Source organism: Schistocerca piceifrons, chromosome 1 (assembly GCF_021461385.2).
Source record: "Schistocerca piceifrons isolate TAMUIC-IGC-003096 chromosome 1, iqSchPice1.1, whole genome shotgun sequence".
Taxonomy (NCBI): domain Eukaryota; kingdom Metazoa; phylum Arthropoda; class Insecta; order Orthoptera; family Acrididae; genus Schistocerca; species Schistocerca piceifrons.
The window spans coordinates 335,015,704-335,033,575 of record NC_060138.1 but is presented as its reverse complement, the minus strand read 5'-3'; the positions used below and the strand labels follow the sequence as shown (position 1 = coordinate 335,033,575).

At 36.9% G+C, this 17,872-nt stretch overlaps 2 protein-coding genes across 2 annotated transcripts in view; both read left to right on the top strand.

The window, feature by feature from the left end:
• LOC124787473 (fibrous sheath CABYR-binding protein-like) overlaps positions 1–5,837 on the top strand; it is an 86,381-nt gene extending 80,544 nt beyond the window's left edge. Inside the window, exons 4-5 of the mRNA XM_047254342.1 lie at positions 4,687–4,830; positions 4,948–5,837. Coding sequence (XP_047110298.1) covers positions 4,687–4,830; positions 4,948–5,058 — 255 coding nt within the window. The 3' untranslated portion in view covers positions 5,059–5,837. The remainder of the gene's footprint in view (positions 1–4,686; positions 4,831–4,947) is intronic.
• A 2,302-nt stretch (positions 5,838–8,139) lies between these two features.
• On the top strand, positions 8,140–8,481 carry LOC124790234 (ataxin-8; the record flags this gene model as incomplete). The annotated part of the gene is made up of 1 exon (XM_047257769.1): positions 8,140–8,481. A coding segment is annotated over one exon (342 nt), but the record flags the coding sequence as incomplete, so codon positions are not given.
• Positions 8,482–17,872: the final 9,391 nt, after the last annotated feature.

Genomic DNA, 17,872 nt, shown 5'->3' with positions numbered 1-17,872 from the left:
TGCATCAGTAAGGCCTCTGTACTTCAAATTACTGGATGCAATACAACATTGGAGTATAGATATCAACAGGGAATTATTGCACAACCCTATATTTGCAGCCAGTGTGCAGAGGCTTTCAGCAATGGTCAATTTGTTGTTGTATATAGTGTGCAGGGCTATATCTGTTTCAAACTCTGTTAACTGGCTACCTGAGGAACATGCATTCAGTATCTGAAAGTGAGCAATGATGTGATTTGGTATATGTGCAAGGGAGAGTCCTGAGATATTATAATTGGATGGCATAAAGATCCAAAGCCAAAAGTGAAGCAGGGAATACTCCTGTCTACTAGAGGCCTATGTTGATTCCAGAATTTGAGGAATGCATGAAGAACTGCATCCCAATTACACTTTAAACTATATTTTGACATTTTAAACCTCCATCCAGGCTTAATGTTAAGTGTTCCCAGATTGTCCTCGGTGTAGGTGTCACATGACAGTTTCTCATTTGTTAAGCAGAACTACTTGCTATACTAAGTACACTGGTGTGAAAGATGACATGTGCACCAATTCCCAAAGTGCTAATCTTGCTATTGTACAGAAATGTCTAGTGGACAGCTGAGCCATGACACTGGAAGTGCTCTTTCCCTTGCAAAGACAGGAGGAAGAAAAATTTTTCTGGTGTTCTGGAGTGCACAGGGATCTGGGAAGTTAATGTATTAATGCAACTGCCAAGGAGGGTTGCTCCCTCCAATCTTGTGCTTGCTGTTCAGGCAGTCACCTTGTACATAACTCTGTCAGTCTTTTTTGTGGGAGGCTCAGTGGCTGAGTATGATACAGTAACCTCAGGTCAATGAAACCTATGGTGCAACCACTGCTTCCTTCAGGCCACAGAGTTGAAGTATATTTTACAAAACTAAAAGTGGGACATCACACTTTTATATATGGCCTTCTCTTATGGTGAGAGGATTTGCAAGTGTAATATGTGAATGCAGGTAGTGATAGAGCATATTTTATAATTTTAATGCTATGAGGCAGCTCTCTCCCCCACAAAACTTTCCCTATATTTCTAATGATAATGAGAAGTGTGTGGTGTGTGCTTAAGGGTTGTGTCCACATTCGTTTACAAAAAAAATATTGAGATTGTGCTGCAGAGTGGCTGTCACTCATTTTTAAGTAACCATCCAGCCATAGTAACTGATTTCCTCTAGTTACTCTACTGTGTCGCATATAATTCAGGGATTTTTATGACCCTTCATCTCTCAATACAGCTTGGTTTTGAAATTATTCAACCTTCTTCACATTTTTTCATGTAGGGTCACTGATGACATTGCAGATCACACTAAACACAAACATTATTAATAAACATTCAAATATGGTTATTTTTCCTCAAGTGTTACAATACACCAGTGTGCAGATTTATGCTTATTCTCGACACACCAGGCTCCCTGTCTGGTTTGATACAGGATCATTTGCACACTTGTTCCCATTTATCATTTAAAAATTTTAAGCTGAAAAATCTTCTGCATTCACTTCAGTCACTTAATGATTGATTGACTCAAAATGTTCCCTTAGGATTAGGTGGGTTTTCCCTCCCTCAAGTAACCAAAGCACAGTTAGAGGAATATTAAATATAGTAGTCTCTGACCTATATAAAGAAAACTGAAAATAATATTAATACAAAGAATATTGCTGGAACCTGCCTTTACTGCAGAGTCAAAAGTTGTGGATGATTCATACAGCACAATACTGCCAAATGCACACTTTAGGAACTTAGCTCTACAAAACCAACACTTGCAGTTACAACCTGATGTGTAAACCTGGACACCTTACTAGTAGCAACTACTGAACCACTATTAGGTAAGAGTACTAGGTGAGAGAACATCAAATTTAGCAGACTAGTATAGTTCTATAAATACAACTCTGTCTACATAGGAAGTGAACAATCTTAGCCCTCTATGGGTGAGTGCACAGACCTCAGTGAATATGTTTGACCCTTAAACACAACTGTATGGTCACACATTCCTTTTCTGATTAAATTCAGATATCAGCTGGCAAACCAATATTTATGAAGGTTTTAACAAGAATAATTTCAGCACAATTAATGGCATCAATCTTTGTTTACAGTCTGAACAAGTATTTACTATGCACTCTAAGTAATTAGGCTGTTTGGTAGTGCTTTCTTTGCCTCAAAATAATAGTACTGCAAGCAGTCTTCACCGTTCCCACACTGATCATTGTAGAAGTGGTAATAAGAGACAGTCACACTTGGTTAGCATTCTATGCTGCAGAACCTAATGATACTATTAGATTTGATGTCATGAAAACTACAAACAGCCTGAAGTGGGACAGTATGATACAATTCGGAATTCTGTAAATATTAAGAGAAGCTACAGAACAAAAGTGGTATATCGGTCTCAGTTCTATGAACTCAAAGTTTGTAGTTGTGCTCTGCAATGACAAGGTGGACCAGTTAGAGGCGGCCAGTGTTTGGGTCTATAACAGTCATATTTACCATCTTAGTTCAAAGTTTTGGTTATTGGAATTAATCAGTGAGGAATTAGAGTACTGATGCCTATTGATTTGCTTTAAAGTTCTTTAGTAGGCTACAGTCTAAAATACAATTACAAACCTTCCCTGGCTTTGAAAATTCAGGATGAGCAGGTAACTGCTAAATTTACAATAACTACTGTTAAACTCCTTCCCACTTACACTAGAACTGAGGCTTATCTCTGAATGTTTCAAGGAGGGTGGGATATAAACCCTTACTGTTTTTCAAAGTGCAGTAAAACTGTTGATTCTTCAAGCTTGTTTAGATTATTTTACAGAAACCCCTTGTAAGTTACTGCACATATTCTTTCTATTTTGATATTCCTTTATATTGTTTCTGGATCTCCACAAAGATAATGTTGGTATGTTTCAACACACAAATTAAACCAAAAAAGATTTGTATAGAAACAGAAAATCAAACAGAATAAGCTAAAAGCTAAACTTCAAATACCCTACACAAACGTGTCTTAAACACCACAAACTGGCTGGAAGAGGCAAAATGAGTCCAGAAAATATTGAAAGCTTCCAGTGCTGGAAACTGGGGGAAATTTCATCTTAAAATTAAATACTTCATACTCAGTAGTCTCAAATAAGCAGACAGCTTGGAATCAAAGGAAGAAAGATGGTACTGTGGCTCTATTTGTAAATTAAAGAAGTAGGTTAGTCCACAATATATGAAGTAGCAATATCATAAATCTAAACTAGTCTCTCAGCTATGACTTACAGGGACCAACTGCTGCCACCCTAAGAGTGTTTCAAGAATATTGTGTGCCTGCTACTGTCTACAAACATGCAGACCCTAGTTGAGCATGACAGGATGTAGATGAAAAGTTACCCATAAACTGCTGCAGTCCATAAAGTTTGTCTGAACCTAAGGGATGCTTTCTACAGTAACACTAAGAGTGCAGTGTCTCCATAAAAGTGGCAAACTTCTGCTTCAACATTGCTGGTATGAGGCAATACAGTGTTGCAAGAAATTTTGAATTAATAAAGCAATTCAATGATAAATTACTCAGTATGCAATTAGTTACTTCCAAAAGATCTTAAGTCCCAATAGCAAAAGGATCTTAAATTCTTTGAACTTTGCAATACACACCTACTGTAAAAGGTGGGAATACCTTGGAAAAGTTACCCATTGTGGATTAAAGCTCACAAAGTGATAGACAACAATCAGCTGAGTTACAGTAATTACTTCAATAAAACAAGCCTCAAAACATGTGAAATAGAAGTTAAGTCAATTGTTTCATAGTGTGTACTCGGTCAGTGGCGCAGAAACTTTCTATCAAATAATACAAACTGAGAGCAATTTATGAATAGCAAGTATGTCATCTGCTAGGTCCAATGTGGATGCTATGGATGATTTTGTCATATTTTCAATAATTTGTTTATAACTGTTGAAGTGAAATATTCATAATACTGGTTAATATTTTAATTAGGATAAGCTCAGTTTTCTCACTTGAAAATTTGCAGTGACTTCTTGTAGTCCCTAATAGCTTGGACACCTTGAGTTAAAAAATGTTGAAAATGTTCAGGTGCAAAGACCTGTTTCCTGCTCACTACTAGAGTGAAAGAGAAATGTCCCTCCTTTTCTGTGTAATCACTTAAATTGAGATTAAACTTTACACACACATGATGTTGAAATCTGAAGTGTGTTCCCACACATTTCCCAGAAAATGTCTGATCTAACACACCAAATTTGAAGTCCATTTCTTTACTGGAATGTCATGGGAGTTAAGTGAAAAGCTTTTAAGAGAGCAATGTTAATGGTTCAATTTCTAAGTTGCTGTCTCTACCTTTTGAATTAAACTGAAACTTGATCAAACAAATGTAGTGTACTACTGGCCCTTACCAGGGCTAGTTAGGGCATATTACCTATTAACAAACCTTAAAAGCAGCACTTAATATATTCACTTTAAAATTCTTTACAATGGATTTAATTTCTCTTACACTAACAGAAACTGGTTGAAAGTGTTAAGCAAAATTAACAACTGCTTTAAGGTTGAACCTTAAAACAATTAAGTTGGTTTTACACAGAACACTTGTAGAACAAAATATGGAAATACTTTCTGCTTAAAAGGTGGAATCTGCTTCAAATATTCTGTTCTTTAAGAAAATAACCTCTTTCTTGAAAAATGTTACCATGTTTCCATTGTTTTGTAGTGTGATCAACCAAAAGAAGGCCTTGTCAATAATCCTGCTAAAATGGAAGAATATTGCAAAGAAAAAGGTTTCACAGCCTGGTATGAAACTTCTGCCAAGGAAAATATTAACATTGATGAGGCAGCAAGGACTCTTGTCAAGAAGGTAAGCCTCAAAACTTAATTTTACTGGTTTTTGCCATCCATTTATCATTACTAAATGGGATTTAAAAATTTAATTTGATATTGAGAATCATAATTTTGTACATTTTTCTAATTACAGATTCTGCAAAATGATCAATTAATACACCAGAATGACACAGCAAAAGACACAGAAAAAATTGCTCTCGATGGTAAAGCAAGTGAAGCAAAGAGTGGTCGGTGTTCATGCTGACAAAGTTGATAGAAGCTTTCGAAGTATTTTATCAACCACAAAGATAAACAACAGAATAAATGTCTTGCCTCACTTTGGATACTTAACAGCTAAGAGTGCAAAGCATCTGACAGCTTAAAGTACCTGTGAGAGCCAAGATACTTGTTTTATATGCTGCATCCTTTTATCATGTATCTTTTTTTGCATTTCATGAGGAATATTAGTGTGAGTGGTTCATATGTGTATGTGTGTAGTACATTTGAATTTTATGTAATATCATACATTGTTCAAAGTGTTGTGCATGTCACTCACTCACTCATTCAGCCACTTTTGTAAAAATCCAGACTATACAAAAAATACAATGAACATATCAAGACTGGTCTTGTCAAACAAGCAAAAAATTGCAATTACAAATTGTTACTGAAATGACTTGCCTGTTGCAAACAGATTACAAAAACAATGCATAATGAAACTTACATAAAAATTTTGTAAGTGTGCCATATTTATTATACACTATAAATTTTCTGCATTTGTTTAGAACAGCTGCATGCTTTGCATGTACTTCCATTCTGGGTTATGGATGCAATTTTGAAACTTCTAATTTATTGTAAAAAATTTCAAAGACTGTAAATACACAATAGTTACTCAAATGCCAGAATTTTGGCACAGTTATTTTAATTATTGCATTTTTAGAATATGTAGCAGATTGTAAACTTAAACACAGAATCAGATTTCTATTACCTCAGTGTTGTTTTACACACAACTTCTGTACAGTATATTCATGTTATAGTATTAAATTTGTACAATATACTCTTTGAGTATAAATATTTTGCATTATTTTGAAATAAAACTTTGGTAAACTGCAAACTGTGTTCTTCTAAATACTTATTGCAGTTTTAATACTCCTCACTGGAGTTTTAAACACAGCCTTCTCTATTGAGAGATACTTAGTTACCACTTGTGGATATGTTAAGTAAATAGATGATTACCAATAAACAAGAAATGTTGCACATTGATCTAAAAGAGCAGTTAACGAATAAAAATGGATGGGGAAATGGGGTGTTACAAAGCAACAAAACAGGCCTCTTCTGTGTACGATCAGAATACATTCATGTGTGTCTGACCAGTAAACTATTACAGAAAGAAGGGAGAGAACCATAGAATTAAATGAAACAAGGGACTTCCGTACCACATACAGGAATAGCAGGGTAAGAAACAATCTCGAGTAAGCAAATTCAGAGTGCTATCCCAATATTGAGACATCTGTATCCTGAGTGTGTCATTCTTCAGTCACAGTGGAATTTTACTCTGAATTGCTCCACTGTTCAATGTAACCCGCACTTTGATTGCAATGAAAAGATGGTACGCTGTGTAAAACATGTGAAAGGTGGAAAATGTGCAGTTACAGCATAATGTAAATGGAAGTTACAGAAATACACACAATAGATCGTGGGTGGTGTTTTATCACATTGGGCCAATATTATCTAATACTTGAGCTACTTTACCAAAAGGTGTATGACAAAACTTCATTTGTACCTGTACCTGTACATGTGCTGCTATCTTACGCCTTCATAATATAAGAAATACAGATGTTGCACAGTTCACGGGGAAGTGAAACGATCGTAGTTTTATTGACTGAGATACCTTGTGTGGGGTATTGAGTGACTTTCACATCTTTGTGATGAAATGATTGTTTCTCTAAACACCTAGTCTGCGAGTGAAAAAAATCTCCAACCAGGCTGGGAATTGAACCTGAGCCACAGTGGTCTAGAGGTGGTAATAGTGACAAAGCAGTGAATTGTGGACAGTTTACCATGAATGTACTTGACAGGTTTATTTTAGTCACATTTACTCCCAGTAAAATACCCTCACAAATTGTTCAGTAGGGGCTTTACCTAATTATGTGAAAAACACTACAGACTGCAATCACTCATCAATCCAATACAAAAATGGATAACAAATTCTATCAAGTAGATGTCTTGGAGTAGAACCCAGATGGGGGAGTGTGATGAAATGGGCACTAAGGTCATGACAATGTTGTACAGCATGCTCTGCAACAGGATACTGTGTGTTGCCTGTATACACCCTCTGCCTATGCCCATTCATCCTGACTGATAACTGGGTGATAGTCATGCCAATGTAAAATGCTGAACAGTGTTTAGACAATAGCTGGTAGTTAATGTTGTTTTGCAATGGTTCTCCCTTTGACAGTATGTTTTACCAGTTACAGGGCTGGAATAAGTGGTGGTAGGAGGGTGCATAGGGCAAGTCTTGCAGTGGGGTAGGAGCGATGGGGTAGGGAGATAGGTGCAGGAGCAGCATATGGTCTGACAAAGATATTGCAGAGATTGGGAGGGTGACAAAAAGCTATTCTAGGTGTGGTGAGCAAAATCTAGACAGAATGGATTTCATTTCAGGGCATGACTTTAGGACTTGTTGAAGTAGCTGACTGGTACATTCAAGACCAGGAAAATACCAGTTGAAAAGTGGTGTGCACCAAAGTTTTTTTTAGGTATAAGCAGTACCAGGATTCGATTTGATGGCCTGGGAAATCTGCTTTTGAACTAGGCTTTGGGATAATTGTCCAGTGAAGGCTGAAGTAAGAAAGGTGGTGTATTGCTGTAAAGTGTCTGCATCCCTACAAATGCCAAGGATGGATAGGAGGCAACAGTTGACATTGCAGGCTTTCAAACAATATGAAATTGTAATGACTGTGAGTGGTGGCCTTCAACTATGTACCCTCTGACTCAGAGTTGAAATATTAAGTTTTGGCTGGTTTCATCGTCAAGGGGCTGGGATACGTAGTTGCCACATTACAAGCCAGATAATTCCAAGTAATATGGATCGAATGGTCAAAGATCCTTATCACTCAGCAATTGCAAATATAATGTAGAAATTTATAAATGAAATATTGCAATTAAATAAAATATACAGGTACTATCTTAATGACTTTAAAAGAGTATGATAGAAGTACTTTTGAGAATGTGGTATATTTCTGCAAAACACTTGTTGGTGTCGATGGTCCAGCAGTTAAATAGAATAAAAGTTGAACAGGGAAACAATGGATTCCTACTGTACGTAATTAGTCAACAACAACAACAACAACAACAACAACAACAACAACAACAACAACAACAACAACAACAACAACAACAACAACAACAACAACAACAACAACAACAACAACAACAACAACAACAACAACAACAACAACAACAACAACAACAACAACAACAACAACAACAACAACAACAACAACAACAACAACAACAACAACAACAACAACAACAACAACAACAACAACAACAACAACAACAACAACAACAACAACAACAACAACAACAACAACAACAACAACAACAACAACAACAACAACAACAACAACAACAACAACAACAACAACAACAACAACAACAACAACAACAACAACAACAACAACAACAACAACAACAACAACAACAACAACAACAACAACAACAACAACAACAACAACAACAACAACAACAACAACAACAACAACAACAACAACAACAACAACAACAACAACAACAACAACAACAACAACAACAACAACAACAACAACAACAACAACAACAACAACAACAACAACAACAACAACAACAACAACAACAACAACAACAACAACAACAACAACAACAACAGCTTGAGATATTCACTTCTAAATGCACACTACGTCTTCATTGTAAAAGCCATGGAAATATCAAAAGTGCAAAAGTCAGCACTAAGAAGTATTTCTGTCTGCCACGACCATCAGCTAACTGCTCCATGCTCTGTCTTTCCTGCGGCTCCATCTCGCCATCGCATCCAGCACCTCCCGATTCGTGTGAACATCCCTCGCACCACACTGCCCAGAAATGATGCCCCTCCCCAACCTCCACATGTCTCTCATTAAAGAGTGCTGTGATTGGCTAGAGCACTCCCTCCATGTCTCAAAACCAACATGCACTCACAAACATATTGAAACACATTCAAAATACTGTATTTACATTTAAATAACTGGAAATTAAATATATTCCTACAGCTGGACCAGAAACATGGTCTCTCACACATTATTACACATAGAAAAATTAAACATATATCGAAGGAATAGAAGAAAAGGTAGGCCAGTAACCTTTCTAAAACACAGTAAGTATTTAACCATAACCAATTTCTTCATGAATAATATATATTGGATATAAACAAAGACAAATATATTTATAGGCTTGCTGCTACAGTTTTTGTCATGTCGCTGTTGAGTACTTACAGCCTGATGCGATTAGTAGTAATTGGCCACTTTGGCCTCCAATAACTCACATATTATTAGTTACATGCCTGTAATTCATACCAATATAGGTTTACACTAATAGCTTTCTAAAGACATAGATCGACAAAATCAGATGGACCGCTTAGATTTTGGAAATTCGTTGCTGGGTGTTACTTGTATAATTTACTGTCAGATACTAAACTTTGATCTAATAACAATATTGAAAATCTGATTACACCATCAGAATTATCGTGCAAATAATAGTAATGTACATGTTTCTTTTTGAGGTATCATGATTCATCTGGCTACTATTAATTTCTATACAAACAGTGAAATGTCTGCCATGATGGTTTCACAGTCCACCATCTTTGGCACTCTCAGCATACAAGTGTCTTTCATTGACACAGCGTCACCATGGAATTCCGAGCCATGTGGCTGCTGGACCCCTCTAGCTTCGACAAACTTCAGTCACCATGTGGTCAGCCTGCCAAGTGGTCTGCACCCGCCGAGTGGCCCATGGGGCCATGCCAACTCAGAACTCGGAATATTTTCAGGACGCCACAATTCGCCTATTACCTCACAACATGGAAAGGATGGCAATTGTCAAAATGTAAGTACTGTTGTTTGTTAGTAAGTTTGATGTGGGCAGAAGTGTGTAGCTGGCCTTTGTTAAGGATGAGATCAACATCAAGGAAAGTGTCATGGGATTCAGAAAAGGACCTTGTGAAACTTAAATGAGAGAAAGCATTTAGATTTCCAGGAATTTCAACGTGTCAGCCTCACCACAAGGCCATACAGCAAAGATGTCATCAATGTATCAAAACCAAACCAGGAGCTGAAGCCTTATGGATCCCAGGAAAGCCCCAGCCCAGTGCCCCATGAAAAGTTTGGCTTAGGAAGGAGCCATCCTGGTTCCCATGGGTCTACCCCTGATCTGTTTGTATGTCTGCCCCCACAAAGGCGAAGTAATTGTTGCAAAGCATAGAGTTGATTAAGGTGAGGAAAAAGGATGTCATAGGCTTGGAATCAGATGGGTGTTGACTGAGGAAATGTTCAACACACAATATATGTGGGGATGTTGGTGTAGAGGGAGATAGGATCAATGGTTACAAGCAAGGTGTGTGGTGGGAATGGAACGGGCATGGATTTTAGATGATCTAGGAAATGGTTGATATATTTAATAAAGGAGGGGAGTTTTTGTACTACAGGTTGCAGATGTTGTTCAGTGGGTGCTTTGAAGCCAGTAACTATAGGACCGCCAGGACTGGGTTTGTGGATCTTAGGAAGAAGGTAAAAGGTGGGTGTGTGGTTTGAGTGCAGTAAGAACTTCTAGGGATCGAGGTGTAAGTCCAGGGTCCGAGGTTTTTAGGAGGGCTGCAGGTCAGTTTGAATCATAGGGATGAAATCTTGATGGCAGAGTGAACAAGCATAGACAGAGGGTGAATACAGGCAACGAACAATATTCTGCTACAGAGTATGCTATAAAACACTACAGTCATGACCTCGGTGCCTGTCACATGCACCATCTGGATTCTCCTGCCAGACAAGAGTTTCTCAGAGCACTGCAGGTGGAACTAGCACTAAAACAGGCCCTTCGTTTTAACACCCACCTGGCCTTAATTTATATAAATTCCTTCTGTTTCAGCATATATTATCAGTAATGACTCCTTTCTTCACTCCATTTTAGTTTTATACATCTTTCATATTCTGACTTGTCTATTTTTGCTGTGTCCCTCCCACCTCTGTCACAAAATTCACTTAGTTTTTCATTCTAGCTTGTGAATGACGTTTAGCAGTAACCTGTCTTCCACTGTTAATCTCGGGTTTTAAAATCTTGTTGAATGCAGTCCTCAACAGTCAGTATTTCCTTTTCATCCCCTCTGGTATGCCCCCACTGACCAAGAGTTCTGGGTGACCTTTCTGAAGTGTACCCCTTCCCTTTCAAACCCCCCCCCCCCCCCCTTCCTCCTCCTTCACGCTTGTGAACATTAAATATCTCTCCCTCTCTGTCTGTCTGTCTGTCTGTGTGTCTATCCATTTACATTATATTATCAATAATCATTTATTTTTATTGTTATAGAAATGTTATGCTTGTTGAAGAATGTAGTTTGTTGCGATAGGAACACTTTTTCAATCATTTTTGAAAACTCTGATAGTAGTGACACAGGTCTATAGTTACTCATACATTGATACCCTTTTTTATAAAAGGGTACTACTTTCGCCATTTTCAGTTGCTGCATGCAATGCCTTGTGTGATCGTCACACACTCTATTAAGGACCATATCCCAATCTTTGCAATGTCCAGGACAATCATAAATTGGGGTGACTTTAATTTTAATAAAACTAATTTTTATTCATTACATTGTGTATTTATTTCTGTAACTGGAGACTACCAAACAGTAGCTATAGTAATTCTATAAATAGTCTAAATTTAATCAAATTATGTTACTTGACGGTGATACATCACGCAAAAGTTACATTTGGCAGTACTGTTACGTACCATAGTTAGTACACACACTTGAGGAAGAGACAGGAACTGAAATTGAGAGTAATAAAACAAAAGCAGAAATAAGAAATTTTCAAATGCTCCTTTAAAACAAAGAAAAACAGTAATGTTGTTCAAATTTCATTCTCAAATCATTTCTTACATAAATAACATAGATATTAGTGTCAGTGGAGTTGAAACAGATGAAAGTGCAAACATTGAATAAAGCTCAACGGCCCAATGGAATCCCTGCAGCTGAGATTGACCCTCTTTTTCTCCTTGATGCCCAGTATTTGGGAGAAAGCATAGGTCACACCATATCTACAATATGGGTAGCAGAGGTGATCCACAAAACTACAGTCCAATATTCTGGACAGCCATTTGTTGCAGAATTTTATAACATATTCTGAGCTCAGACATAATGAGGTGTCTTGAACAGAACAATCTCCATGTCGACCAGCATGGATTTCAAAAACATAGATCATATGAAATCCCACTCACACTTTTCTCATATGACAAGGCATTCAGGAAGGTGGAGTTTTTCTCCAATTCCAAAAAGCATTTGACTCAGTACATCTATCCTTATCAAATGTATAATCATATGGGGGTGTCTAGTGAAATTTGTGACAGGACAGAATTTTTTTGGCAGGAAGACCACAGGAAGTTATCTTGGATGGAGAAATACTGGCAGATTTAGAAGGAACATAGGGTGCACCCAAGGGGAATGTGTTGGTACCCTTATGGTTAATAGTACACATTAGGTACCTGGCAGGTGATATTAATAGTAATCTCAGGTTTTTCAAAGATGATATAGTAATCTGTAATGAAGCACTGTTTGGAAAAACCTGCATGCATATTCAGTCAGATTTTGTTAAGATTTCAAAGTGGTACAGGGATTAGTAACTTGCTTTAAATGTTCAGAAATGAAAACCTGTAAACCTCACAAAATGCAGAAAAGTATTATTCTGACTATAAAACCAATAAGCCACATTTGGAATAGATCAACCCAAATACCTTGGCATAACACCTCTTAGGAATACAAAATGGAACAGTTGCAAATGCTCAGCTGTAGGTAAAGTAGGTGGCAGATGGTGGTTCATTGGTAGAATGTTAGGGAAATACAATTATTCTACAAAGAAAATAGCTACAAAACATTTGTATGTCACATCCCAGAATATTACTAGTGTGAAACTCCTATCAAATAGGTTTAGTAGAGTATATTGAATGTAAATGGAGGCAGCATGAATGATCACAGGTTTCTTTAATCCTCAGGAGTGTGTCGTGAAAACAAAAAAAAAAGAAGTTTGAATAGATGCAAACAACCCAAAAAATCCTGATCACAATTTCCTTTCCTGCACTACCCTCTTCATTTCAGAGTAGTGCTTGGGTACTATGTCCTTTATTATTTGTTGGATGTGTTCAAATCTGTCTTCCTCCACAGTCATTACTCTTCACAGCTTCCTCTAGTACCATAAAGATCGTTCCCTGATGTTGTAACACATATCCTATCATCCTATCCCTTATTCTTGTTGGTGTCTTCCATGTGTTTCTTCACCGATTCTGTGGAAAGGTGCTTCATTCTTTATATTATCAGTCCACCCAATTTTCAACATTCTTGTGTAGCAGTACATCTCAAATGCTTCAGTTCTCTTCTGTTTGTTTTCCCATTGTCCATTATTTACTACCATATAATTCTGTGCTCCAAACACATTCTCAGAAATATCTTCCTCACAATAAGGCCTATGATTAATATCAGTAGACTTCTATTGGCCAGGCATGTCCTTTTTGTCTGTGCTAGTCTGCTTTTCATGTCATTCTTGCTTAATCCATTGTGGGTTATTTTGTTCCCAAGGTAGGTGAATTCCTTAACTTCATCTACTTCTTGTTCACCAGTTTTGAAAAGTTTCTCACTATCTTTGTCTTCTTCCGGTTTACCCTCAATCCATATTCTGAACACATTAGTGTATCCCTGTCTTACACCCTCTCTGAATTGAGCACTTCATTCTTGGCCTTCCAATCCTATAGTTCCTTCTTGACAGTGGTGTCTGCTGTGTAAGAGCACATGAAAACCCCAACTTTTGACACCTTGCAGATGTATTGGTTATTTTTCTTTGATTGATGTAAAACATAATGTAGATGTGGTAATCTGAAATACATGGCACTAAATTTACAGTGCTGTGCTACATATTGCTCCAGTAGACTTGGTGAAACTTGGCATCAGGGTCAAGAACACATCTTAACGTGTGCATTTTTAAGGAGCTTCTGCACATGCGCAACTGGTGTGACATGATTGCCTTATTGGCCAAATACATACAGATTTGATAAACAATGTCACGGTTCATGTCATTCACTGCTAGCCCTTACCACTCAACTACTAGTTTGTCAGTGTCACCAGGTGGTAGCACACTGCAGCAGACTTTGATCTACATTTGCCATAAATCCTGCTAGGTGGTAGCTCACACCAGATATGCAAATTCACTCCATATACTAGAATTAGACTGGACATCAGTAGATGTTATTTTGAGAGATTCTGAATGAGATATGGTACATAGTGATTTGCATTTATCATAGTGTAATCCATTTGAAGCACTGAGAACCATAAAGCACATAATCAGTTGTAAGACTGTAGCATTTATTCATGTTTGACATTTGTTGAACTTACAGTTTATCTGAACTGGAGGCCTACATTGTGCATATATTTGAATTTTCATGAAAAGCTGTCTCAGGTTTCTGAAATTCACTTAAATAGGAGGATCAAAGAGGATGTGCTTTTGGCCCTTATGGCCCTCAGCATCTCATTTGTATTTTAGTAAAGTGACCTTGGAAAATAGTACTACTTGAATTTAATCATTTCTGCAAATGGCAGTTTGTGTTTGGAGATGGTTGTCTACTGTAAAGGAATTGGCTTTCCAGAGGAGTGTCAACATGAACTCTGTTGAACCTGTATTAAGCACTAACAGAATAGAAAATTATCAGGAAAAGTTAGCCACAAAGAAATGAGGGCATTCCAGACCAGATTTGTTGTCTGAGAAAGTGACAAAATTAAATAAGGATGACAACACGCAAACATTTAACAAAGAAGGGTTTAATAAGTGTTAAGTCACAATGTAGGTGCAATGTAAGGATGCCTGATTTTCAACCTAGAAGTTAATTCATTAACAAGTACACGAATTATGGATCTTGAACATTTGTCCAAAAAAATAAAAGCACAAACTCCCACTTACATACAATGCGAAATGGAGAGTAGTGAAAACTTAAACATTATTTTGTTCTTGCCATAAAATTTACTGAATTAGGTGCCAAACAACGAAATCCCACAAAACAATTCTTCCTTTCTTCATACAAGTTATGCATATTATTATTATTATTATTATTATTGACAGCAGCTGAAGTTGTATAAATGCATTGATGAGCGTAACAGATGTTACTAATTTTGTCGTCTCACATTTATCTGAATTTAAAAATTTGTGAATACCTAGAATGTATATCTACCAGCTGCAACTGCTTCTTGGTGGTTTTGTATTATGCTTCCCCCCTATAACTTACTCTTATTTTTCCCAAAAGCCTGCCTACAAAGTTTCAGTAACTAGAAAAATCAGGGAATATACTACAACCATCTACTTACCATTCCCATTGTAATTGCAAGACAAAATTAGACTAGTTAGAACATGCACAGAGACCTTGAAGCAATCATTCTTCCTCTGCTCCATATGTGAATAAAACAGGAAGAATTTCTAATAACTGGTACAATGGGAAGTACCCTTTGCCATGCATTTAACAGTGATTTGTACAGTATGGATGTAGACATAGATGCCATTGCCACTTGAGAAGATGTCATGCAAGAAGGGATGCAAATGGTCTACAATAATGTTCAAATAGTCCACAGCTGTCATGGTGACTTCAGTTGTTACCACAGATCCCATGGAAGCACAAGTGAACATCCTGTACACCATAATACTGATCCCGCTGGGTTCCACAAACAGGAAGGTGCATGTTTTGAGCAGCTGTTCACCTGGGTGACATTGCAATTCCCCTCAACAGGAAACATGTTGCCACTGATGGGAACACAATGGGGTTGACTGCTATGGAGACCCAAGTTCAACAATGTGTGCTTAATGGTGTGCTGTGAAACACTTGAGCTTGCACCAACAAGGTACTCTGCTATCACATCTGTCACAGATCAACTCTTATCCTACTATACCAAGATGACAGGCCTCAGACTTTCATGTTTTGATGTTTTGTGATGAGGTTTGGGCATCAAACACCCCATTTTCAGCCCTATTGTCACTAGAATGATTTCCCTACTCAGTTTATCATTTTCCTTACTGTATCAAGTGTCTGCCACACCACCAGGTGGCATTCAATCTTGTGGTAGGCAATGTCAATGTTTCAGCTCATCACTGTATGTTGGGAAAGGAAAACAAGAGAGAGTAGAGATGAGCTGAAAATACAATCACAAGAAAGAAAATTAATAGAACTTAATGGGACATGTAACTAGGTGAAAAATTGGTAGACTGGCGAAGAAAGTTATTTTTCGGATTCCAAAAAAAAGTAAGAAAATCGTCATTTACCTAACGGTAGGCACGTAGGTCAGTTTAGAAGAACGGGTGAGGTCTTTATAAACAGTAGATGTAAAATTGCTGATGATATGAATTAAGGTTCCCAAAAGGTGCAATAATTTAGCAGTATAAAAATATATGAAACTTTACATTCTCTTCTCTATTGTCCCTTTCCAAATCTTGTAACAATTTTGAAAAAGAATTATGCCTTCCTTTTCCAGAGTCTCATATCACATCACTCCCCAAATAAAACAGACATCAAAACAAAAAAAGAAAATTCCCCCTGTGGAATCTCTTCAGAATCACACTGGTTTGCATCATGTTCCAGCCATATTTTTCCACTCCGTATGACTGAAAACAATACCATAACAGTGCCAAACAATTAACTGAAAGCATAATACATAGGGTACTAACTAACAGCAGAATAATAAATTAAACAGATAAAGAACATCCAGATATGATATGTAAAATATCTCCAGCTTCAAAATAGGGAAATAGTGCTTATAACATGTAAGATAATTGCTCATAGCATCTGGAAGAGATGATAATGCCCATCCATATATGATTGTAAGTGTCCTTGAGCATTAGAGCTTCTTGAGCCTTCGTAGGCACCCGTCATGTCATCAGTTAAAACTGGTCTGAAATTTGATTGGTCACCATCTTCTCTTTCATAAAAAAAGAGAGAAATATGATGCATCTTGTTCAAAAGTGATAATTGAAGGACTTTAATGGCCCTAGTATCTTCATTTCTGACTGGAGATAAATTTATTCTTTGGTTATAAATGCAGGTAACAATAAGTCAAAAAATTTATAAGCTATACTACTAACACTCCTCCTACATAACTTACTTGGATGTTGTTACATTTTATCATCATGCACAAACCTCTCAGTCTAGATAATCTTGTATATCTGCATACTTACAACAACAAAGATAGTAAGTGATTAATCATTCAAACGTATCATCTGACATTAAATAATAGCTAATATGTTTGTGAAGGGCAGTGTGGATGTATAAAAAGTGTATGAGATATTGAGGCATAACAAATACAACAAGTAGGTTCAAATGAACACATGTTGCAGTAGTTATATATACACCAAGAGAGTTGTACAGGACAGACTAGCCTGGAGAGCTACATTGCATGTCTTTGTAATGGTAGTGTACTGATAGTCTTGTGCATAAAAGTAGTTTTTTTATAATTTAAAGAACTTAAACTAAACATATTATGCTGTACACATACAGATTATTAATTGTTCTTTGCATGTAACTGTAAGTTCTGTCATTTATTGAAAGACTATGGACATACTGTGTTTTATGACTAACTCATGCACAATGGCCAGCACCATTTCTGAAAATTTGAATAATATTTATGAAATAAATAAGGAGACATGGAATAAACCATGTTCATATAATAAAAAATCAGGAAAAGGTGGGAGTTGTATAAAATGTAAGCAGAAATTCCACTATTCTTGCATAAATGCAACTGACAGAGCAAAAAAGCTGGAACTTTGTACTGAATCCAACAACCT